The sequence below is a fragment of the Chironomus tepperi genome, unplaced genomic scaffold, assembly GCF_022539635.2.
Source record: "Chironomus tepperi strain 1889 unplaced genomic scaffold, CSIRO-AGI_Ctep_v1 contig_465, whole genome shotgun sequence".
Taxonomy (NCBI): domain Eukaryota; kingdom Metazoa; phylum Arthropoda; class Insecta; order Diptera; family Chironomidae; genus Chironomus; species Chironomus tepperi.
Window position 1 is genome coordinate 954,824 of NW_027226587.1, and position 27,408 is coordinate 982,231.

General features: G+C 28.4%; 1 protein-coding gene and 1 long non-coding RNA gene across 2 annotated transcripts in view; both read right to left on the minus strand.

Annotated features, from left to right (window-relative positions):
• Positions 1–16,859, minus strand: part of ci (cubitus interruptus) — a 64,224-nt gene extending 47,365 nt beyond the window's left edge. The window contains exon 1 of the mRNA XM_070651605.1: positions 16,269–16,859. Within this exon, the coding sequence (XP_070507706.1) occupies positions 16,269–16,567 (299 nt within the window). The 5' untranslated portion in view covers positions 16,568–16,859. The remainder of the gene's footprint in view (positions 1–16,268) is intronic.
• Positions 16,860–25,606: 8,747 nt separating this feature from the next.
• Positions 25,607–27,408, minus strand: LOC139099238 (uncharacterized). The gene is made up of 7 exons (XR_011545281.1): positions 27,271–27,408; positions 27,179–27,217; positions 26,942–27,115; positions 26,438–26,875; positions 26,182–26,226; positions 25,859–26,125; positions 25,607–25,803 (listed from the first exon to the last, which is right to left on the minus strand). It is a non-coding gene; the product is annotated as an uncharacterized lncRNA (long non-coding RNA).

A 27,408-nucleotide genomic window follows, 5' to 3' on the forward strand; every position in this document is an offset into this window, starting at 1 on the left:
TCCTTTAGTACACTAGAATTAAAGACCCCTAATGCACTTGGACAATTGTCAAGTAGTACACTAGCTACTATAGCTCCCCAAACACACTCCTACCACCTGCTTTACACCTGATCCAAGTTGCAATTAAAAAATTAAAGCCAATCAATTTTCAAAAGTAACAACTTAATTAGCCCCAATCCAAGACATGCAATGCATTCGAGAATTTTCCTCAATTTTCTCTTGCCATGTAATTTCCATTCGTTTTAAGTCAAATAATTGAAATGAAAACATCATCATAATGATGAGTATTGGAAGATGCGCCATAAACATCCATTTACAGTGATTTCTATAATTATTTGTATTTAAAGTAAAGCGAATGTAAATATTGCGTGTGCATGTCTCAGCATAAATTCATAAATTCATGTGCAGTTGACATTATTTTTCCAAACCTTATGTTTATAATATATATACCAACAACAACAAAATAAAAAGCAAGAAAGCCACACAAAAATAAAAAGAGAAATTATTATGCCTCATTAAATGAGATTCACCGAATGTCTGCGTTGCCCGATTTACTTCGTGCCTGCAACTTAATGCCCTGAAAATTGTACACGATTTTTGCATCTTACATCTTAATATGTATTTCTATATATTCCTTCTCCTTCAATGCCTTTTTTATACTTTTTTTTTTTCTTTCTTTTTCTACTTGTTGTGTTTATCGTCATATACACAAGAATGTAACGTCTGCAAATTTTTACTTTAATTTTTTGCTCAAGTCTCTGTATCTTAATTCTTATTTCTTTCTTTCGCCTCGACTCTGTGTTTTTTTTTTCTCCTTTTTTTTTGTTTATTTTTGGAAAGGCTGCGAGTTCTTCTCCATCTCTCTTCCATTTTACATCCTTCTCTTCCATCCATCCAGCATGTATATAAATGTGTGCATAACCTCCTCATATATGTGTATGCCTTTTTTTATTTAATATCGTCGAGAAAATCTCAGCTTCAGCATCATTAATGATGAAACGAAAAATACGGCCTTACATATAATGACTTTATTTTATCATTTTTAGCTTCATAATTATTTTCATTCTTTTTTTTTTGTCAGTTCTCTTTCTCTCTCTACCTTGTTCTTGCTGTCTCTGTTGTCTTACTATACTTATGTTGTGTTGCTCTTATGTGAATCTTTACAAATTTTTTTATATCATTTAATGGGCCACTTAAAGTTTTTCAAGTTTTTTTAAAGAAATAGAGTTGGAAATTGTTGGAAATATTCAAAAATTTATCGGTTTTGAAATATTTGAAAAATCTGATCAAGTTCAAAACAGTTCTACTATTGAAAATATTTGAAAAATTTGAACGAGTAAAAGAATTGTAAATTCAAAGAATTGAAGATAACTTGAATCTTGAAATTTAAATATTGTTATAATAAATGCTCAAAATTCAAATATTCTTAACAATTGAAATTCGAAATTTTGTCAATCGTTAAGTTTGGACTAATAAAATGTGAAAATAATACAGTCATTATAATTTGTAAATTTTCAAAACTGAAAGATTTGAAAATTTTGGAATTGTTAAAGCTTGATAATTTTGTAACATTTTATTTTGAATCTTTTAAAAATCTTAAATTTGAATATTTTGTAACCAATAAAATTTATAAATTTCGAAGGCTTTAAAATTTGAAAACTTTGAAACCATTGAAATTTGAAACTTTTAAAATTGTTAAATTTAAAAATTTTAGAAGAGTTGAAATTTGAAAAATTTGAAACGATTGAAGTTTTAAAACTAAAAAGTCATTAAAATTTGTAAATTTAAAAGTTGGAAAATTTTTAAATTTAAAACCTTTGAATTTTCAAAACTTAAAATCCGTTTAAACTTGAAATGATAAATTTAAAAATTGTTGAAATTTGAAATTTTAAAAAGGTTGAATTTTTTTATAACCCTTAAACTTTGAAATTTTTAGAATTGTTTAATTCAAAAATTTTAAAGTTTTGCAAACTTGAAATTTTGTAGCCTTTAAAATTTGAAACTTTTGCAACAGCTAAATTTGAAATTTTTGAAGCCGTCAAAATTTGAAATTTTTAAAATTCAAGTCTTCAAAACTAAAACTTCAAGTCAAATGCCCCCATTATCTTTTAAAAAACATTTTTATTTTTCCAAAAATAATAAAAAAAAAGATCTCGAGACTGCCTCACAAATATTACTACATAGTCTAACTAACTACCTAAAAAAAGAGACACAGAGAGCACAGCATTTAATGGAATGGGTTCTTTTTCGTTCTATAGAATTACATATGTATACATTTATGTATAAAGTCAGTCAGTAAAAAATAAGAAAAAAAGAACAAAAAAAAATAATTCTTAGAAGTCAATTCTTTGGAAATAACATAACATAAAAGAAACTCAACTGTTTGAAAGTGAGAGAGAAGCATGAACCTAAATAAAAAAATGCATTTTTTGTTGTTCCAAAAAAAATATTTTTTTTTTCGAAAACGTTTCACAAATTTGAAAAATTTTAAATTTCTTTTGTTTCCACAACTTTTTTTTATTCTTGTGTGTGATTTACAGTCATCATCATCTATGCCATGCATTTGTCGTCTTTTTTTCCTCCTTTCCGTCTCATTTTTACTCATTTGCGCAATGCAAAACTCGAGAGAATTCATAAGAATGTGCCTTTTGGTCTTTTTAGCATTGCATGAATGCACATTTTCGCAAACAGAACTAGGATGATTCATCATCTTGCCTGTTCGCATTTTTTTCCACTCCACAAATGCAACATGATGTGCATTAAAAACTATCTTGCCTTAGTTTTTTTGCATCTTGTGCATATATAATTTTCTTTGTAAGTTCTTTCCGCTGACTTTTTTTTTTGTTGATACATTTTTCAGGCTTTGAAGGAATGAAAAGTTTTTTTCTCCTTTTTGAAAGCAATAAATCAAAGTTTTAAGACTTAAAGTCACATCAGTTTTGTGGAGAAATGAAAATGTTGATTAAAAAAGTTACAGAACTGGAGAAAGATGCAGAAAAAGTTATTTAATAGGAAATCTAAAGGTTTTATTGGATGCGAAGTTGAATTGATTTGATGGTAAAGAATCGAATGATGCAGAATGTTACTCAAAATGTTACGAATTCATCAAAATATTCACAAATTGAACTTTGAAATGATGAAAAAATTGAACTTTCAATTGATTTCAAATTTGAACTTTAAATTGATTTTAAAATTGAAATTTGAATCGAATTGACATAATTTGAACTTTCTAATTAATTACAAAATTTAAACTTTAAATTGATTCAAAAATTAAATTTTAAATTGATTCAAAAATTGAACTTTAAATTGATTCAAAAATTAAACTTTAAATTCATTCAAAAATTAAACTTTAAATTAATTTGAAATTGAATTTTTGACAAATTTCATTTGAAAATTGAACACAAAAAGCAGCATAGAGGCAAAAATCATAATAAAATGACGCAAAATGGATTTAAAATGCAAAAGTTAGTTTAAAAATGATAAAAACCACGTTTTATGAAATTAAAGTTTACTTAAATTGAAGCAAATATTTTAAAAACCAAAATTTGAATCAAAAAATGCTAAATTGTTGCTAAATAAACATTAACATGATGCAAAAATTTCAATTAAAACCCACAATTTCCTCATAATCGTCAATATTCAAAATCAAATAAAAAAACCACAAAAATTTTCATTTGAATTACCACAAAAAAGCACATTCGTAGAAATCTTGTGATTAAATATCGCATAATTAGAGGCACGAGTTGTGTGTACACTTCAAATTATACCTTCATTTTATGAAAATCATCAATAATTTATCAGTCAACATGACTAACGAGAGACTCAACCTAATAATAATAATAATAGTCAATGATTTTTAAAGTACCAATCTCTTAACAAGCAACTAGACATGACACGAGGAAGAAAAAAAAAATAACAAAATTGACATTTAATGCAGAAAATAGAAGTATGAAGAATATGATGATAGAGTGTGAATGTAGATAAATAGGAGATAGTTGAACTTTGCCTCCATCAAATTTTACTGCCAACTTCATCATCATTTCTCTAGCTCTCATTCTGCCCTTCTCAATGCCTTTCAAAACTCATTAAAATTTTTAATCTTCGACGGTGACAAGTGAAACTCCTTAAGCTTTCTTGGTACTTCATATTAATATGTGTTCATATATATAATGGATTGATGAGATTTTCGCTTGACTGTTAAGATAGACGGTGTAGTGAGCGAACGACATGGGAATAAATTTTAAATTTTTTTTATTTAATCCGATCTAGACAAATTTGAAATTTGATAGTTAGGTTGTTAGGCTGACTGAAGTGGACAAAGAAGAAGCTTATAAAGTCTCTTTTATTTATTTATCGTCATTTTGTTACGTTTTTTTTGGACCGAACAAAATAAGATGCAAATTATTTATAAAAATTAATAAAGTCTTCATGCTTGATAGGAGGATATTAGCGCATATTGATGTATTTGTCATATAAAGACTTAAGATTAAAAATTTTAATGATATTTTGAAATTTAAATTTTAAACTGATCTTTAAGTTCTAATTTTAATGGTTTTTTAAAATTTTCATAATTTTAAAATTCAAATTTCAAGTTTCAAATTTTAAAATGATACAAAGTTCAAACTATTTTCACAATTTTTGAATTTCAAATTTCAATTTAACTTTTAAAGTTCAACATTTTCACCAATTTTTTCAACTTCAAATTTCAAATTAACTTTTAAAAGTTAAATTTTTTATGATTTTTTAAGTTAAAACTTCAAATTGATTGGAAAAGTTCAAGTTTTGAACGATTATTGTAGCTCAAAGTTGGAAATGCCAATTATGAACTCTAATTAGAATTTTGAATTTCAAATTATAAATATTCATTTTTTTTGAAATTCAAATTTTTAACAAGATTTTCAAATTTGTAAACTCAAATCTTTAAATTTTCAAAGGTTTTTCCAACTTCAAATTCTAAACAATTTTTGAAGTTCAAATTTTCAACTCTTTTAATTTAAGGTTTTAAACTTTGAAATACAAAATTTTTAAGGATTTCAAACTGATTTTAAAAGTTCAAATTTTTAGATTCTTTAAAATTCAAAATTTTAACCGTATTTTAACCTCAAAAAATTCCAATCATTCATGAAACTAGCATGATAAAGATACCAGACAAAAGAACTAGTCAGCCTGTCAGACATTGCAGAAAAACAAAGTGAAATATTAAGTTTCATTCATTATTCAAAAAATAAAAAAAAATCCAATAAAAATTGCTCCCATAACAGCAGTCAATTTAAGTCTAAACGCGAAACAAAATCTTTTATATCTCATCTGATTCAGTCGAGTCGATCGGTAGTCTGCATAAAATGTTTTTTTTGTGATCAAGGAATCGGAATGGAATAAGTAGAAGTACGAAGTGTTATGTTCAAGCGTTAAAAACGAATGACCACAAAATATAAAGGACGAATTCTCTCATCAATTTGATGCAAATTAAAAAAGAAACTGATTATGTATTTTTTTACCATCATAACCGCATGATTAAGTTTCATTTTTTTACTTTACTTACTTATTGTGGTTGTTTAACGAAAATGTTGCAACAATTTAAGCCAGCACCAACAACAACAAGCACTTGCAATAAAAAGTGAAACAAGGCAAAACCGAAACGAACGTAATGAGGTGAGAATTTTGGTTCTGTTGCTCGTCCAGCAACAACAAACAATTTTTTGCATTTAGTTTCATCTCAAGGAAATAAGAGACGAATGAATAATAAAAAAAAATCCGTTTTTTTACATGGCTGATGTCGCTTATGTACAAGTCGACGAAGAAATAACCCCAAAACGATAACAGTTTATGCAAATGATTGAGAAATCATTGGACAACAACAGCACACAAAAAAGAACTGTGTTTGAGGATTTAATTTTCCACTATTTCGCTTTGAAGTTTTAAGGTTGAAGATCTTTTTTTGCCTTGCCTTGGTTGATTCATTATTGAGCGTATATTTTGTTAATTCCTAAATTTAAAATAATGGATTAGGTGAGGAAAAAATTAATTTTATTTTGTTTGACTTAAGAGATTTTCATCTCTTTTTTTTTTTGGTTGGATGAAGAATTTAAATTTTAATTACACGGAATGGACAAGTTTAGTGGAGTTAATTGGTGATGATTATGGCGACTTTATGTTATATTGTGGTTTTATAGTTGAAAAATTCAAATTTTTAACGAATTTTCTAAAGTTAGAAATTTTACCGGTTCATTGGAATTCAAAACATTTATGAGAATTTAGCTGCATTTCAAAATATGCGGTGATTTAAATTCAAATTGTCTCTTAATTTATCAAAATTAAAATTTAATGATTTTGTCGAATTCAAATTTGTTACATGAAGTTGGTTGCAGTTGAGCAAAAAGTCCGTTTATCTAGCAAAATTCAAATTTACTGTTCTTTAAAATTCAAATTTGTAACTTGAAGTTAGCTGCAAATTAAAATTTGAAACTTTTTGAATTCAAAATGTCAGTTGACTCTTCAAAATTCAAATTTAATGGTTTTTAAGAATTCAAATTTGCTATGTGAAGTTAGCTGCAGTTTAAAATTTGAAGTAATTTGAATTCAAAAAGTTCGTTATTTTAACAAAATTCAAATTCAACTGTTCTTTTGAATTCAAATTAGTTACTTAAAATTAGTTGAAAATTCAAATTCCTAAAGTCCTTTGAGAATCTTTTTTTTTTTGCAAAAATTATTTGAAAATTCCCAATTTCTCTAAATATCACAAAAATTAATTATAACGGAATTTGAATGGAATCTTAAAAAACTAAAGAATTCCTTCAATAAAACCTCAATTTGACCCCAGAATATAGACATATCTCCGATAACATCTTCGATTAAAAACCAATAAAACTTTTCGAGGACCATGTTGGCAATAGAAATATCAGAACATCAGCATCTAATATTACGCAGTTAAACATTCTCATAAAAATTTAGAAATTTAACCCAAAATGACCACAAAAACCACAGAAAAATTTCACAAACAGCAAGAATCTCTTAAAAAAAATTTATTCAAATCAGGATTTAAATTAAGTTGATAAACATTCAGTGATTCATTTAATAGGCCTCGAAAGATTTATCAATTCAAATCCTAATGATTTTGAAATTGACTAAAGAGGAATAAGCAATTAATTTATATTTTTTTTCAATAATTACTAGAGTTTCGGATTTTAAATTCAGCAGTTCATTAATCCAGCAATTTCAGCAATGTCTGACTGGACGGCGAGAAATAAAAATACCAAGCGTGCTTTTACACAGTCAGTGAGGGGACAGTAATAGTCTTATGATAATGATAATGATAGCTAGCATGAAGCCACAAAAAAAATATAATAAAAATTCCTTCAGGCGCTTTGATCAAACACACCAGAATATTTTTTTTAAATTTAATGGCCCGAAAGAAAGACATTTAGAGTGGATTCTAGTCGTGTATCGCTATTAAATTTCATTCTGTGTTGGTTTTATAGAATATTTTTATTCTTATTAATTTATCATTAATAAATTTGGATTTTTCGTCTTGAGACCAGTTGGCTATTTCTAATAAAGTCATTAATGTGTTATTTAAATCGTTTGATTTATTTTTAAAAATTGTTGAGGATTTTGAGTTGAGAACAGATTATTTTAAAGATTTTGAAGACAGGTGTGAATTTGAATTTTTTGAAAATCGGTAAAATTTTTTGAATTTTTGAAATCTATTAAATTTTTAGAAATTCTTTAAAAAATTTTAATTTTTAAAGACAATTGAAGATTTGAAATTTTTATAACCGTTAAAATTTTAGAATTTTTTAAGTCAACGAAAAGTTCAAAACTTTGAAAACCATCATAATTTTTGAACTTTTGAAATAAATTCAAAATTTAGAAAACAGTTTAAATTCTTGAAAGTGTAAATTTGAATTTTTGAAAACCTTTATATTCCTGAAATTTTTAAACTTGTAAAAAATTCAAATTTTTGAAAATTGTTAAGAAATTGAATATTTGAAAGCAAGTTAAAAATTTGAATTTTTGAAAATCGTTAACATTTTTTGACTTTTGAAATCAATTAGAATTTCAAAATCAGTTGAAATTTTTGAATTTTTGAAAAATTAAACACTTGAATTCAGATAAAAAAATTCAAATTTTTGAAACCCGTTAAATTTTTGGAATTTATAGAAACTTCCGTTAACCACAAAAATTAATTTACCAACAAATTTTTGATACATTTAAGCATCAATATCAATTAAATAAAATGTCTTACATGTAAAACTAGTGTATGTATAGCACCATGAAACATCAAGTTAAACATCATATGCAATTTATTAAACTGCAAAAAAAATAATTAATTTTGCTCGACATCCAATTAAATAAATGCAGTCGTATATTAATACATAAATTATTGCTAATTAATGTAGCTAGTTTTTAATAGTAAATAAATTATGTAGGCATCGAGTTCCTTTACAATTTCATTATCAAAGCGTCAAAAATCTTTTCTTCAAACTTCCCCTGTCAAGTGTCGATCAAAAGTAAGGCAACCTGTTTATTATTATACTACGATTATGATTATTCAAACAAGTCAGACTCATTGCTTATTGCTGCTACTCCTTTATATATCACATATTGAAAAATATTCAAAAACTTCCAGTTTTGTTATTAAACATTCAGACTCAAACAAGTTAAAGGAGATTAATTCCATTTGATAGGAGCAACAGTTTAAAATTTGAGTCTGTGTAATTATTGATCGAAGATTTCTCAATTACACTCAATTTAGTTTTATTTTGGTTTTTGCTCTCTCGGAGACGGAAGCTTTTTTTGTCACATGGACTTAGATTATTTGCATATTTTGATGTCAGGTTCTCTAAATTCAAATTATTTAAATGTCAAAATGATTTCAAATCTATGAAATTGATTTATTATTAAATGTCATATTGATTTGATACTTTGATACTTTGAATTTGGGGCTTTGAGGTGTGGACGAGACTTCAAAGGTGATTGTTGAATGGTTGCAATGTGTTTGTTTTGAATAGATTTTTGAAGTTTGGAAATTTAGGGATTTTAACGGCTTTAAAAAAATTGAATTCAAACTAAAATCTCAAAATTTTGAAAATTTGACGAAAATATTTGAATTTTTGAGAATAACGGTCAAAAATTTGACGAAAATATTTGAATTTCTGAGAATAACGATGAAAAATTTAACGAAAATATTTGAATTTTTGAGAATAACGGCCAAAATTTAACGAAATTTTTTGAATTTCTGAGAAAAATTGTCAAAAATTTTACGAAAATATTTGAATTTCTTAGAATAACGATCAGAAATTTAACGAAAATATTTAAATTCCTGAGAATAACAGTCAAAAATTTGACGAAAAACTTGAATTTCTGATAATAACGGCTGATTTATTAAAGTAACCGTCAAAATTTAACGAAACTATTTAACGAAACTTTTTCAAAAACACCTTAAAAATCAACTTTAACTTCCGTAAACTTTAAAAATAACATTTCTCGGAACTAAATTCACCATAAACTATTTGCAAAATTTCATAGTCAATTGAAATGAAATGCAGCATGATCCTAAACAGATTTCCTGTATTATGTTGCATACAAAAAATATTTTTCATCTAATATTCCGTAAACATTCGCAGTTGACTTGCGTCATGTGCAAAACTACTTGTTTTTCTGCGAATTACGCAATTTCAAATATTGACGAGGAAAAAGAAAATATTTTATTAATATTCAGTGAACAGCCTGAACTAGGCTCAATGTTTTGATAATTGATAATCTTCATGTCGACAGTTATGTCCATAAAAAATATTCAATATTGGCTATTGAAATAATAAATTTTTTGTGAATTAGAAAACGTGTTTGCCGTACAGCTTTAAATAATTTTATTTCAATTGGCCGAAAACAGAAAATTTTTTGGTACTAAATTCAAGAAGTCATTAAGTCAGCCTCTCGAGATGGTAAATCGCTTCTAGCTGATCAAGTGATTCCCAAAAAGCATCCACAAGGAAAGTTAAAATAAATTTCTATTTTCAAACCAATTGACAGTCAAGTATCTCATAATAAAAGAAGTAACTTTATTTTTGGAATCGATAAATAGATCAGCAAACAAAGTCGATGCATGTGTGTTGCCTGCTCTCAATCTCGACACTCGACATGGCATATATACACACAGAAAATAAGGTCTAATAATTACAGATACATGCTAAACATTACCTAATCGTAAAGTCAAATTGAACGGAAGATTAATAGCTAAAAAGATCATATTTCTTATTTTCCCAAAAATTATATCCAAAAATTGTTCAAATATTTAAATAAAATATTTTACTTGTTGTTTTAAAGCACCAAAATCTGCTTCTCATGAGGCACACACAAAAATACATAATAATTTCAACGCCAGTAGAATGTTAAAGTCAAACAAAAAAATTTGTAAAAAAATAAGAGATATTTTCTTTACTCCTTGTTTGCCTTCTCTACTTTAGAAGAATCATCAACTTATATGAGTTAAATAAAATAACAAGAAAGAAAGAAATCATCACCCATTCAAGAAGCATTTTTTTTTTGCTTTTTTTGCTTCTTTTCTTAGTCTCTTTATTATGACTTTTATAACGCAAGTTACTGTAAAAGGAAGAGACAGTTTTGGTCTTAGTTTGTCTGTCTGTCCTTCAATTTAAATGTTTTTTGACTGTTATTTTTTAAATATTTTTTAACTGTTACTTTTCAAATATTTTTCGACCGTTATTTTTCAAATACTTTTTGATCACTCCTATTCAAATATTTTTTAACCGTTCTTTTTCAAAAATCTATTTATTGTTATTTTCAAAAATTAAATGACCGTTAATTTTTAAATTTTTCTTATTCATTAATTTTCAAATGTTTTTGACCGTTACTATTCAAAAATCTATTTATTGTTATTTTCAAAAATTAAATGACCGTTAATTTTTAAATTTTTCTTATTCGTTAATTTTCAAATGTTTTTGACCGTTACTTTCTAAAAATCTAATTATTGTTATTTTCAAAATCTAAATGGCCGTTAATTTTCAAATATTTTTTGATCGTCACTTTTCAAAAATCTATTTGATGTTTTTTTCAAAAACTAAATGGCCGTTACTTTCAAATATTTTTTGACATTTACTTTTAGAATATTTTCTACCCAATTAATTTTCCAATAATTTTCAAAAGTTAATCTTCAATTAATTAATTTACTAAATAATGCGCTTTTTTGCCAACCACAAGTAATCAAGTCTCTACACCAATATTTCTCCTCCGTTCATGTCGATGGCATGCCATACAGCAGTGACTTTACGATGAGTTTATTATTTACACATGACCACGAGAGAGAGGAGACATTTATATATTGAAAAATATTATTATACTATGTAGTGAGTGAAATGTATAGAAATACACTGTTTTTGCTTCTCGTATATGAGAATTGAATGCTGACGAATTCGTCAGCTTGTTCCGAGGAAATATTGTTTATACAAGAGTAAAACTTAGTCGTTTAATGTTGGACTCTACATTGAGTAAAAGGAGATGAAAATCAAAAAGAAGAAGTAACTTTATTGTTGGCTGTTGCTTATGAATATATCACACAATCCAATTGTTTTGTTCCTCAAAAAAAAAACTCATTCGCTTCTTTTTAAAGTTTTGTGGAATTTTTAAAAGTATTTCATCAATACAGTAATGCTGTTTATTATGACTTTTATGCTCATGTTGACATTTTTTCTCATGAAATCCATAACATCTACATTTTATTAACTGAAGGACATGTAAAGGAGTTATTTTGTAGAAGCTATTGAGTTTTTATGACTTTCACATTGGAGATAAAGTTGTTTTGGCTATAAAACTGAGATGTTATTATTAAGAAAACAATGTTGCTAAAATATTTTAACGGTTTTTTATTTGAATTTATAGTTTTCATCCCTTTTTTGATACTTCAGAAAGTTTTATTGCTTTTAAATTATTCATATCTTGCTTTTTGGATATGCAAATAGTGAAATAGCTATAAAAAGTAGCAGCAACCATTTGCAAGTGCTTTTTTCTCATAAAAAAATCGTTGAATATTCAATAAATAATCTTTTTAAATTGACGTAGTTTTTTACCCTTCAAGTCTTCCACTTCAAAAAGTAATTTTCAATTTATTCCTCGAAGAATCAAAGTTCTTCCAATAAATTGACGTAAAGTGCTTCAAAAAGATGGCAGAAACAGAATGCAAAACATCAAGACCTCCTCAAACAAAAACCACAGAACAAAAAGAACCAATCAAATGTAATTTAACCAACCAAACAATTTGCCAAAGCATTTTTTTTTTGCAAATATGAGATCAATAATAAAATTATACAATAAATTGAGCTTTCAATTCAAATTATCAAGCAGTTCATACGAAGTAAATGGAGTACAATGTTAAACAATTTCTTTTCAAATCCATTTTCAATCCCATGAAGATCATGGTAAGATATAACAAACCATTCATCATGTAATTGGATTACAAAGCTTACAATTTGTTTGGTTGAATTAACGTATTTTTCGTCGAATTAAGCTATTCGAACTTGAGTTAATGTATTACTGATGATTTACCGTACTTTTTTTATGCTTAACATCTTTATGTATTTGTATATGAAATTGAGCATTAAAAATTATTTAAGTAAATCTTATGTTTGAATTTATTTTAATCATTTTATAAAGATCTATGGGTATGTAAAGTTGCAGTGTCATTAGTTTATTTAACAAGCATGCTTTAACGAGATCAATCGATCTAATAATAACATAAATCAATTTACAAAATGATTGAAATATTCTTTCTTATTTATTTGAATATAATATGTTGTTTATTTGGATGAAGATTTGAATAAATAAAGGGAGAAGCTTCTCTGGTTCTAATGTGATCAGAATTGTTATGCTTGGCAAGTTAAATTTTTATGGTTTACTAACGGAAAAATTAAATTTAAATATTAGGATAATGAATTTTGAATTTTAATTTTTGAAACTTTATAGAAATCTAAATTAGAATTTTTGAAAATTAATGGAATTCAAAAATTTAAATATTTTTAAAACCCAACGGACATTAGAAATTTAAATTTTTAACTAGTTTGTGAAGTTTTAAAATTTGAATTTGTCAGCAAAATTATTGAAATTAAGAATTTAATATCGAATTTTGAGCCCAATAAAAAATTGAAATCTAAATATTCAAAATTATCGAATATTTAAAATTTTGAAATTTTAACGGTTTTTTGAGATTTGAATTTTTATGGGATTTCAAGATTTGAATTTTAATATGATATTTTACATTTTTAATGGTTTTTTAAAAATTTAAAGTTGCAAACATTTTTAAAAATTAGAAATTTAAAATCTGAATTTTTAAAATTTAAATTTTAACGATTTTTTAAAATTTAAAAATTTCAATTTAAATCTCTTTGTAAATCACAATAATCAACAAGTTGATCAAGATTTACCAAAAATTTCTCACACGAATTCCGCAACAAAATGATCCGCAAATTATGTCCAGACAGTAAGAAACGCCTTTCATCGAAATTACCAAGATTGATTACCAATAAATCATTAAAATGAGGTAAGTGAAATTAAGCACAACAAACAAAAAATACTGAAAATTGATAGAATAAATAATAATAATATTTCTCAGTAAAAAAACCTTTTTGCACACAATTAGGGCATTCAACTGCAAATAATTTGCATATAAATTGTTATTGTACGCTATCTCGCGATTTAATAACTTATTAATGAAGTAAAATGGAAAGAAAACGTGAAGATGAATAAAGCACAAATAGGTAGAATATTAATATCATTATTTTTACATATTACAAGGAATTACAAGCCGTGCTCATAATATTCCTTACATCGCGACAGTGATTTATTATTTATTTTAAACATTATATTCGAAGTTGGGTCTAAAAGCATCATTAACATACGCACAATGCTCATCTTCATCAATGGAGATGGAATAAGACTGTTAATTATTTTAAATCTATATGTTTACTCAAAGTTTTACCTAAAAATAAACACAAATTTTTTTGTATTAATTCTCAACTCATTTTTTTGTTGAAGTCAAGTTAAGCAAGCTACGGAACATTACGCTTTAATGGCGTGGAAAGTTAAACAATGAAAGCTTATTTATACTTGCTCGTGATCGGCACATATTGTCTTAGACGTTTCTGCATAACAAAGCAGATTGTTGAATTTTTAAATTATATTTATCATGTGTCATACATGCCTTTTTTTTCGGAAGACGGTAATAAATACTTTAACAAAAGACATGACGGAGAAGGATCGACAAGAACAAAGAAATTATTCGTAAATTAAGCATCACCAGTGTCCTGATCCTTTTTCTGTTCACAAAGTAATGAGGAACTTTGCAGGTTGCACAACATAATCACAGTAGATTTCACTTTAACAAGCTTGTTCTTATTCTTTTATACTATTTTTTTCGAAAAAAAATCCATCACGGCAGGAAAGAAAAGAAAAAAAAAATTAAATCTTTAGAAAGATTGCCAGCTCACAGCATTCCTCAATTTTTATTTTATTTTATGTATTTTTTCTCTCTTTTTTTAACTTCTATACAGTAATATATCACATGTTTTAAAAGGCTCCCAAAAAATATTTTTCAAAGAATTCTTGACCTGCTTGCAGTTTGAAAAACTGACAATACCAATTTCCAATTGTCATCATCTATTTCTGAACGCATACACATGTAATACATATGACTGTATTGCATTTTGAAAAGATATCCTTAAAAGTTGTACAACGATATAGATAGAATTTTAGGATTATTGGGTAAGGCGGAATAGAAAGAAAGAAGGTAGAATGAGAAAAAGGAGAGAAAAAAAATCCTCGACGATCTTTTGAGAAGCAGGCGCAAAAGAAATAATTCACTTGTCATTCATCAGGATTCTCAAATCTTTTTTAGCACATTTTTTAGTGACAACACGTGGTTTTGCATAAACACTTTGACATGGAATTTTTGGAAATTGAGGCAAGTTTGTAAGGATTTTGATATTTAGTAATGTGCTTGCCACTTTTTTCTATGGAATTGACATTAAAACATTGGAATTAAAGGCTTTTAATTAGTTTAAATCGCAAAAAACTTTTTGAAGTGGAGAAGAAATTTAGTTTTTTAGATTTGTGAAAATTTGAATTTTTGGCGACCGGTAAATTTGGAATCTTGAAATTTAGATTTTTGAGACCTTCAATTACATTCTATATTTTTTTTTATTTTGTGAAATTCAAATTATAAATGACCGTTAAATATTGAAACTTGGAAATCAAATTTTAAAGACTGAAATTATCATTCTGAACAAGATATAAAGCAATATAAAATCCTCAAAAACACAAAATGCGCCTCAACCACATTCCAATCCCATTCTAGTCTTTTTAGTTTTTTAATGTCTAGATATTGAAAGGATCCTTCAACATAAAACTTCATTTCAGAGGATCAGTATTGTTAACATTTTTTTCTGTTCCCAATCTTCCCTCAATCTCTCCTCCCATTTATTTCGCCAGGTACGTAATTGATCAAATAGTGTACATCTCAATCATCACATAGCTATGTCCATTCATCCTTAATATGTTCCTGGCATAACACATTTCTTTTCCTTTAATAACACAATACAATTCAACAAAAAAAAAAGAAAGAAAAATGTATCGAAACATAATGAACCTGACATCAATTGCCCCTTCTCGATCATGTTATAATGTTTGTTATTTATGTGTCTTATGCTTAGAAAATTAGACATAAATCTGTTGCGCTCACTAAGAACGGAAAACCTTTTTGATTTTTTTTTCTTATTCTTTCTTTCTAGTTCACTATTATGTTATTTTCTAGTTCCGTAGATTAAGAAATTGTATTGCTTAGTCCATGTTACTCAATCAAGCTTTATATTTAAGAAAATGACGTGATCCTTGATCGCCTTTTAAGTATTAGTTATGGTCGAAAATTTATGTGTTCATTTACGAAACTGGATAGAAAAAAGAATGTATTTAATGATATCGTTTTCAGATATAATTCTAAGTCCTCCTATTTGCTGTATACTTAAAATTGTATAATATCTTCATATAATCGCCAGACAGAGTTGTCGGATGAGATTAGAAAGCCTAATTGTTGACTACTCAAGTGTTTTGTGTTTTGGATCTTTAGAATTAAATTCTAATTCCCATGTTCGAATCTTAATAGCATTTTATCAATTCCCATAACATCCAGAGCACAAAAAAAAGTAATCAACTCTGTCCAAAAATACTAATAGTAATAAAAAAACATAGAAGGAAGCACTTACCCATGCGGATAATGAAATGATGATGCTGGATTAAAATTACTCTCATGTGTTGGACGCTGTTGTCCACTTGCAGCAGCAGCAGCCGCCATTTGGCTATTATGAAATGCAACGAATGCCGACGGAAAATGTAATGAATTATTATTTGCTGCGGATGCGGTAAAATGTGAAGTGTTTGGCTGTTGAGTTGCTAATTGATTGATATCGCCACCACTTCGAAATAATCCATTGGATGCACCATTGAGCATTTGATTGTGCAAATGATGATGATAAGGGTAAACTTCACCGAATGGTCCCTTCATTTTTTTTGCAATTTATATCCACGTAATTGTATTGAATTTTTGAATTTTTTTTTCAAAGAGTTCTTTGATAATTTTTGAAAATTTGTTAATTAATTAATAGTACTAATGCATGAATCAGTCTTAATAATTGGAGAAATCATCATGTCTCATCATCTGTTTTATGATTTTTTTTTTTTACACAAATTCTGAATAATATTTTTTATATTTATATCTCACACGCGGTGTTAAATGTATTTTTAAAAGATCATATTTTTTTTTTTAAATTTTTAATAAATTTTTTTCACACAAAAAAATTATTTCACTAAAAATATCATCATAGACATGTCACACAGTATTGTATTAAATGATTTGAAAAATTATCAAAATATCACACAAATTTTTTAATCATATATATATAATTTTAAGGCACTTTATTCGATGTCATAAGACATATTTTAAAAAAAAATTTAAAAAAATTATTAAGATATAAAATATTTTTTATATTCTCTTCACAATATCTTCATGTATATATATTTATATATATATTCTCATTTTTTTTTTTCTTAAACAACGAAACAGAACCGACGTATGCTCTCCGTCCCGCACTACAACTGACTGAATTGCTTTTTTTTTCTTAAATATTGTATACAACAAACAAACAAAAATTTTTACGAACGAAGAATGAAAATAAAAAGAGAAACAACAAAAAATACAGAAAACTCAATTGACAGCATATTTAACAACTCAATATAATAAAGCAAAATGAAAATCTTGAAAATAAACTCATAAACATTCCTTTAGTTCATGCATACATACATACATACGTTACAGATATATGAGCGTAGTTACTCTCTCTATGGGTGTGCGTAACAGATTTTTTTTTTATATTTTATATGATCCATAGATTGTATAATGGAAACATAGATAGATCATTTATGGTCTCTATGCTACAAAAAAATTACTTTATTTCTTAAACTTTTCTGTTGTTTTAGGATCGAACTTTTTAAAGGTTAAGGCTATAAAGTTTTCTAAATTAAAACATCTGATGTGAATTATATGAAATATAATAAATTAAATAAGTTTTGCAGAAATAAGTTTTGTAGTGCAATAAAATTAGAACGGAGAATATTTGATCAGTGAACAATTATTGCTGGTAGCAGGTTTGAGATCATGAATTATGACTTATAGATCATTAGCACAGTAATTATATAGTTAGGATTGCGATGAAGTAAGGGTATCTGATAATCTAGCGCATACAAAATGATTTGGTTCATATTTTAAGATAAAATCGCATTAACCTTACTTCAGTTTAATCTGTTTAAATGCAGGGATTAAAACTCTAGAATTGAGCTCATTTTGGCTACTCTAGTATTGAATATGATCACAATCTTCAAATCAAATTAATATATTTTAGAACAAACCCGATCATCGCACTTTGAAATGTTGTCCATACAGTAGCCAACTACCTTCCATCTGACTCTGTTACTGGTCACATCACAAAGCTTGTACAGATTCTCTATTTTGACATCTAACAATATGAACAAGTACCCGCTTGATCTGCGCTTCAGTCCGACTGTTGCAACAGTAACAGCCAAGTGATCACTCATTTGAGTTAATTAGAAAAACTCTCAGTTAATTTTGTACGGTTTTGCACGAATTTGTATTGTTTTTAGCATCAGAAATTTGAATAAAAAATTAACGATAGAAAACAAAATTTTTAATGTAAATATTAATTGATATTTGCTGAATTAATCAAGGGATCTATCGGTTATTCAAAAATAAAAATAATTTAAACATGTGTGCAGGACTGTAAAAGCAGGACACTATCCGATTACCCTGGATGTTAACGTGTGCCGATCAAAAATACATGCGGATTTATGTCATTTTGGCGATTAGAGCCACATCTGCGTCATGAAGTGAACCCGTTGAAGTAAATTTCATACTTTGCCATAAAAGCTGACCAAAAACAGCCTTGACCTGTGTCACTAATAGTGACTCACTACCTGCAATATCACATGATTTTTAAATTTTGTCATAAATTTGGCCTTAGAGACTATGTTGTTCCGCTCGGAGAAAATTGATAAACTAATTATACTTAACCAGTTAAAAAGGTACAAATAAGTGCTAATTTTAAAATAATTTAATTTACAGTAATTATAATTCATATTTCAAGCAGAACTCATGTAATTTTTAACGCAAAAATCAATACAAGGTTTAAGATTTACTTAAAGTCGACTCGAAATTTATTTGGAGCCGAGTCTTCTCAAATTGACTATTCCACACAAAATAAGACTCCACTTTCAGTTCTGGTTACTGATCTTAAATGATTTCCTATAACAAACTTTCTTTTTAGACAATAGACAATCATTGATCCTAGTAAAGCATCGTATGGGCACCATATGGCATGTGTGCAAATTTGACTCTTGATCATCACAGAAAATTGTCATATTGAAACCATAAAAACCAAATAATTTCATAATAGGATGCTAAGGATGTATTTTGCATAAATCATGTCGAGTAGGGATATCGATGCCGGTATTAAAATGTCTAGAAGACAAATGAAGTAGAAATGGCGAAAAATCTGGATTTTGGGCAGCGTGACTCGTGGCTCCATGACAGATACGATGGAAATTGTGGTCAGGTCAGCCTAGGGCTTGATTTCCGGGATGTACATATCTAATACCGATATTGAAAACCCTAACATCAAGTAAAAGTCTTAGAATTTAAAGATACTTGATCATATATCCTATTTACAACAAAAAATCCCCAAATATACCTAAAATCATCTACACAACCATATCCTTAACCAAAAAATCCACATGTTGATTCTAAGAACATCTCCTAGACTGATCACTCTAGTTCAACTCGATCTATGATATTTCTTCCAAAATAATATGAATCAAGTAGATGTAGAAGAAGAAGAAGAAGAAGAGGCAACTGAGAGAAATGAAAGAAAGGAAAGAAACTGACTGAAAGAGAACTATGAACAATGTGTATAATGTGAATGTATTGAAAGTTCTGCAGCAGCAGCAGACATTCTACTACCACAATCAACACTCACTCATGATCAAATTGGTTTTTTTTCTTCCTCAAATGACATCTAAATTATCTCGCAAAAAAAAAGCAACGACAACGAGAAGAGAAGAGCACAGCAGAAAAGAAGGAACATTTTACAGTGATTACATTGAGTTCACATACGCAAACACATTTAAGACTCAATCAACGCATATAATACATTCCTTTAAAAAAATGATATTTAAGAATGATCTCTATCTATCGTTATGATTGCTGATTGACTCCCGGGTGGATATAAAATGGAATAATAAGAAGGAAAAGAAGCATTGATTGAGAAATCGTGATGGAAGGTTGATTAGCTCTTTAAAATGAAAACATCATATTCTCGAATATATATCTTAACGGCTTAACTATCCAGCCGATCTGATCGGTATAAAGGAGAACTTCTCAATCATAGTTGAATATTTTAATTAAGATCTTAAAAACCTGAAAGAAGAAATCTTTTTAAAAAAACCTGTTTTTTTTCTCTTTTAGCGTTTCATCAACAACACATCGAAGAAACTACACATCATCAATTGTGTGAAAATTAAAACATTATTTTTTTTTGTTGTTTCTCTTTCACTCACTTGCTGCTGCTCTGTATTGTTTTTCATTCTCTCTCATTGCCTTTTTTTTTGATGAATTCACCATCCAAATCTAATTTGTGTGTCTGATTGTTTGTGCTGCTCACACATCCGTATAATGGATAATGGTTAAATGTCTTTATTGAGGAACGATAAAAATACATAATTTTCATTTTCTTCAGCGTAAATCACACACTATTATGTGTATGATTGTAATACATGTTGAATTTTATGTGCACAAGAGAATCTTCGATAATTGATCAAGAATATTGAGTGAGTGAGAGAGGGCGAAAATATTTTTGTTTTTTTTTTGGATGAAATTCACAAGGTGCGTCTGGATATTAATTAAGACTTTTTCCTAATTGCTACTCACTGCGATTGATTTTTTTTTTTCTTTTTTTCTCATTTCTAATTTAAAAAAGTTTTGCCGAAAATTACGCAAAGTCATCAGGACATAATTAGACAAACATGATCTTGTCCTATCGCTTTTCTTAAGTCTTAGCAATCTTTTGTAATGTGAATTGTTTGAATTGATACATTTTGGATTGAATTAGGAATGTTGTAAGGTGGAATTGAGAACTTATTACATTGTTAAGTGATCGTTGCCATTTTTTTGAATGATTTGAAATGAGAAGTTGATGATTTTAGGTGAATAATTAAGAAATTTGCTTAATTTTCGATTCGAAGTGAGAAAGTCTACAAATTTCAATAGAATTCTTTAAATTTTACAAATTCTCAGACAAATTATGAATTTTTTACTTTTTTATACGATCATCGCCACTTTTGTGCAGTTTTTAAGACGAAATCCACATCTTGAAGTAGTTTTAATCAAGATTTAAATCCAATTTTAATCTCGAAGTGAGAAAAATTTTGTTTTTTTTCAAAATTTCTCTTAATTTTAAGCAATATTTGAGGTTTTTGCTTAATAATAGGATTGTTGCCACTATTTTACAGCCTTTAATACCAAGGTCTCAACATGGAATAGCATTAATCATAAATTCAATCAAATTTTCATCTCGAAGTGGGAAAACTTTATTCTTTTTTGAAAATTTCCATCAATTTTATAATATTTCAAGCAACGTTTGACATTGTTGTTTACTCTGACGATTACTGTCACTTTTTTTTGCCTTATAATTCCATGAACAATCCTTCAAGCAGCCTTAATCAAGAATTCAATCCAACATTAATCTCGAAGTGAGAAACAATCACTATTTTTAAAAACATTCAAATTCCCAGTAACCGTTAATAACTTTATCAAAGAAAATCACTTCATCAAGATATCATTGACCATAGAATTAAATGAAAATGCGCCCAAATCCATCAGTTAACATCTTCATTACTTCAATATCTTCTTCATAAAGAGAGAAATATAAAAAAAAAAGATTGTATGGTATAAATATAAAATTAATTTAACAGTGTGTGATTGTAAGAAGAACAAGTCTATGCTTGTGTACACACACGCACATCTTCTCCGATCATGCTTCTCATTCCAATTGCTTGGAGCAAGTATTCATTGTATCTACATACAAAAAAAAAATAATTTTTTTCATCTTTTCTTTCGTGCCTTTATTTTTTATATGAAGTCATGAAAATTTATCTCTTGCCGAGAGATCAGAGAGAAGTAACAAGAAAAAAAAGACGATGGAATAAGAAGAAGAAATCCAAAAGAAAAATAGTGGGATGGAATATTCACTCACAATTGACTATCCTGTGAGTCTATCGCACCGCGATTATTGTTTCCATTCTTCATGCTCTTCTTACAGCACAATTTCAATCTCAATTCATTTTCATGGAAATATAATTGCTAGACGGGGAGAATTGCACGAGAGATAAAAATTTTCTTTTGTGTTACCAGAAACTATAAGAATCGATATATAAATAATGGGTGGTTCATCAATGATCTTTTTACTCTTCATTTACTTTATACTTATTTCTCTCCCATTGTACGTGTGGAATAATGAATAATGTTGTTGTATATATTTCTTCTGCAAGTAGAAGTTGATCACCACATTTTTTTTTTTTTTTGCTTTGTATGCGTCTTTCTTGACTTATTCTTGGAAAGAAACTCTGCTCGCCCACTTTTAATACTTATTAACCATTATTTTATAAAAACGAACTTATATAGCATATATACATCTATATATCAATAAAGAGAAATATGTGTATATAGATATTAAGTCTTGGACACATTTACTCGACAAGCTACGATGATGATTAACTTGTCATCAATTTTAATGTCTTAATCAATGCATTGAAGATTTATACAGGAACAGAAATATAAAAAAAAGAAACAAAATTCTTTGAATTATGGCGCAGTGAAAGATTTTATTTTTTTTTTTGGCCTTTTTTGCTTCTTCTTTATTTTTGTATATGCACAACTGTTACGTCTACTAAGCATATATAGATTGTTTGTATCAGGAGTGGACATCCTGTGTGTCACGGCACACAAATGCAATGGTGAGCAATCTTTTATTTTCACCGACAAACCTAGAAGCTTAACATTGTCTAAAACCACACATGACATACTTACTTCCTTGACGAAGGCGCACAGGGGCACATTGCCGCATTTAGAATTCGTCGAAAGCTGAATCTGTCTTTAGATAACTTCTGCCAGTTTCTAATTCCCAGCACTTTTGCATCGTTGCTCACAAAGCAATCCCATGAGCACTTTGGTCTTTATATGCTTTACTGGCTTTTTCAAAAATTATAGCCGTGGCGTCCAGGTTGTCCAGCACTGCACTAGTGTGTCAGCCAAAATTTTTGGAAATTTCGATAAAGACCATTAATCGTATGGCGTGTAAGGGTTTAGCCAAGGCATCATAACTATGTCGTGCCGTGAACAAAAGGTTGGTCACCACTGCATTAGTGTATCGGTACAAATTTTTGGAAATGTCGTGTACGGTAATGGTAGCAATAACGATCGTGAACCGTATGTCATGTAAGGTTTTGGTCGACGCTCTCCATCAAGCTGTGCCATGAACAAAAGGTTGCCCACCACTGATTTTGAATAGAAAATTTGTTCTCAAAACAAAATTTTACGCTCAATAATTGTTGTTTTTATTTATTTAAGGATTTCATATTCTTTATTTTACGAGGAGAAAAGTAAGGGATACAAAGGCAAATAAGGAACTAATCAATTTCTCGGGCATCGTCGCCTTTTATCTTTATTTTGTATTTTCTCTTTCTTTTCTTAACTTTGAATAAATTAATTTCGGTATGTTTAAAAAAAGCACGTAAGGAGAAAGAAATTGAAGAGAACTGTGGGATTCAACATGTTTTTGATTTCTTAATGAATTACAATTAAAGTTTTTGTGTTTTGTTTTGTTTGGATTAGGGTAGGGTAATTGGGATAATTTCTTTGTTTTGATCCATGCATATATAGTTTAGGATTTTAGAGTTTTGTGGTTTAGATGAATTATTTTAACCACAAGCTCAAATTATATTGAGCATAACTGATGTGATTATGTCTATGAATTGTTAAGGGATTATACTTGATGCTTTTGTAGTCAAATGAAGATATGTTCTATCTTCTATGAAATATTAGACCATTAACCCTTTAACTGGATTTTAGAATATTTTTAACTTTGCCAAAAATCGAACTTACAAGAAGCTAAAGATCAATTGACTTGAAAGTCGACTTGAGTCAAATCGACTACATACACAATCCTAGTTGAAGGATCAAGCTTTGGAAACTAGAATAAATCCAAAAAAAACTTGATTTTACATGTAATTCTAGCACTAGTATGAAATATAATGTCGAGCTCTACTAAAAAGTTAATTTCTTAGAGAATCATGTACAGAAGCCTCAAAAACTCATATTCTTGAATTATTCTAGAGCAATCAACTACATACTCGAATAGCACAAATCCAACTACAGCCTGGCATGATTTGGAGATGATCACTAAGCCAAATTTCACGGGCTGCCTGGTGCATTATTTCGGAAAGATCCCTAACAGGCAAAGAGACTTCTTTTATATACCGTAGTGGTATTTTTGGACCACAAAACTATGCTCTTTGCCTGTTGGGGGATTAACCGACTTCTGATATTCGATATAGCCCTTGTTGATAACTTGGTTTCTTTAGTTTCATAAAAGGGATCGGCAAAAAATCGTAGACTTACATATCCTGCATTTTAGATGCAATGGTTTCCAGTTTTCGGCTGTCCAAGGTTGCAGGTCCGTAGACCATGCAGTTTCGGATGAACCCTAGTTTCATATTGATCGATATTTCAAAAGTTATATTCTGTTTGCATTAGCATACTAAGACATCACGAAAAATGTTAATATAGGACAATATTTCGAAAATACGACGGTCAATTGGCCAACACTAAGACATGGCGAATGCTTTTACAACTTCATCGTAATAGTGTGCTGCTCGGGTTAAGTTTTTCAAAAAATATGAATTTATGAACTAAAAAAATTACAATACCAATTACAATCTTACTTCCCAAACTACTTTCATCCAATTTACATACTGTAGCCTTTAGCCTCAATCTAATTTAGACAATCCTATATTTTGAGATGAATCTAGAACAAAATTATACCTTACAATTTCTTTTCAAAAACTAGAACTAAATCAATGATCTGTTCATAAATTTTTATAACATCATTTACCGCTATTTGATTCTAATCAAGTCATCTTGTGCCATTTTTTTATGACTGTACATTTCATAAAAAAAAATCATTCAACATCAAACACATTTGGGTCTATAAATCTATATCATGATAGTTATTTGGATGGTTTCATAAATCAAAACAAAAACTTTGGGCTATTCTACATCTAAACGGATCTAAATTACAGAGCGGTGCATACATCAAAGACTGTAACCTAAAACTTCTCTTAATTATCCTTTTTTGGGGAACCGAAACTTAACCTCTGAATCGTCCTTTTCTCAGCACCATAAATCATGTCACTCATTAGGTTATTTTCCAAAAAAATCAATGCCTTGATATTTTGGTTCCCTTAATTAAGTCATCAAGTCGTTAATTTATTCACTAATATCCAACAATCTCTCAAGTGTCCATAATTTCACTCAACACGCGCTCAAATTGAACACAATTCATCAAGTCGCATGTTTGCTAATCTTCTCAAAAATTGGAAGAGGATTAGTCCAAAAATAGAAAAAGATCATCATTAAGTATACCAGCTGGAGTCAATTTGGTGTTAACAGCGTATGATGTCAGATGACACCTTCTATATGTCTTTATACTGCTGAAGATGATTTTCTCTTTTGGCCGTACGAATTATGTTAATTATATCCAATAAAGTCTGACTTAATCCTGAATATTTTAACAATTTTTATGCGTCATATTAGCTTTTTAGATCACTCGATCTTTAACAAAGTTTTTGTGGAAAGAAATAATTTTAATTCTTATTATGGTCATATCATCTAAACAAGATGTCCAATAAATATTTCACTTCCTTCAATTTTTAAGTGCCGTCAATTTATTTTAAGACTTTTTAGAACTGGAAATTAACAAATTTTTTTTTGAGGTTATTTCAATTTATGCTAATTCATTTTAAACAGTGGGAATTGTGGTGATTCCTGATGGATATGTTGCAAATTCAACATTTGTTCCTTGTACATAACCCCAAAATTGACTATGGACTCTTAGATCTCTGTAAAATTTTATAAAATTAGCTTATTAAAATAATTTTAGAATAATAATCTTACCGGTGTTGTTCCAAAAAGTGAGGTTGTTGAGAACGAAGGAGTAGTTGACCAAGAAGGCGTTGAGTTTGTTGTTCCTCTTGTTGTTGTTGTTCCATAACAAAGGACAACTGAACACACAGAACTGTAGGTTACGCATCTGGACAAGCAATGATCAAAATATGGCGACTCTTGTGGACATCTACTGAGTATCAATCCATTCCGATCCACGCAAATCATAAATTGAGAGCAGTTATTGAGGTCTGGAAATGTTGATCATTCTGGACGATTCTATAGGAACTAATTGTCACTAAACAGAATCAATTTAAAGAATTTAACATTCTTACATAGCAAATTCCTGTTCTTATTATTGTTGCTTGTTCGACTTGTTCCTAGAACAAAAGTACTGTATGGTCAGTATTAACGTATGGTCTAGTTCAGTGGTGGACAACCTTTTATTTTTTGCAGCACAAAATTTTGGTCACGATCGAATCCGCACTCATCCTACGATTTATACACAACTGATATAGTGTCCCGCAACACACAGTTTGCCCACCACTGGTTTAACTAATTCACTAATTTGTCAACTTGAATAACACTAACCTCTGCACTGATCATCCTTAGATTTACACACACCAAAATTGATATTAAAATTAAAAATTTCATCTTCAATTATTTTTTACACTTCAGTAGGTATTAATCGTTCTTTAAACAGCTAAGTCCACCGATGTTGTGAAATATTCATCAAATTTGGACTATTTATAAACGGATTGATAAGTTTGGTGATAATTTTGAATGCTTTATTGCACTTAAATTGAATTTATGACTGTATGTATTAACTAATCAGTGAAATCTTTCATTCTTTACTCGGAAGCTCCAACAGATACCAGCTTATTTATTAAATAAAATATTACATTCCTTTACTTTCGTACTTTATACTTAAAAGCTAATAAATAAGTAGCAATAATATTCGTGTATAATTTATTATTCATCAAAAACAATTTCATCAGTTACCTCATGATTTGCAGCTATCAAGCCATTCTGCAATAAAGATAATTCCAATCGATTGATATTTCACCAAATTTTGAAATTCCTTAAAGTACTTACATCATCACAATTGTTTATGTGACAAGCAAATGATCTAAGATCACAGCTGGATGTGCAGGAATTAAAGTATGGATGACTAATAGGACATTTTCTTATTCTCATGATGTCATCCATGCAAATGATGTATTGATTGCAGTCATATGGCACTGGAAATCTTTTGCCGTTGCCAAATCCCTAAATAAAAGATCGAGAAGCTTAATGATATGAAAAATGATCAGCATACCTCAAATTCCTCACCTTACAAATATTCCTTGGATATAAGTTCAAGTCATCAAACTGCAAAATAATTCAATTTATACATGCTTAAAATCAAAAATCACAAAAATTACATCAAAAGTATGAAAACTCTGAAGACAGCATATGAATGCAAAAATTGAAGCAATCAACAATTTCATTGTAATAATGTTCAGTTCCTTCACTTAAAAAGATATTCACTCCAAATGATTCAATTGTCCAATACAATCTGA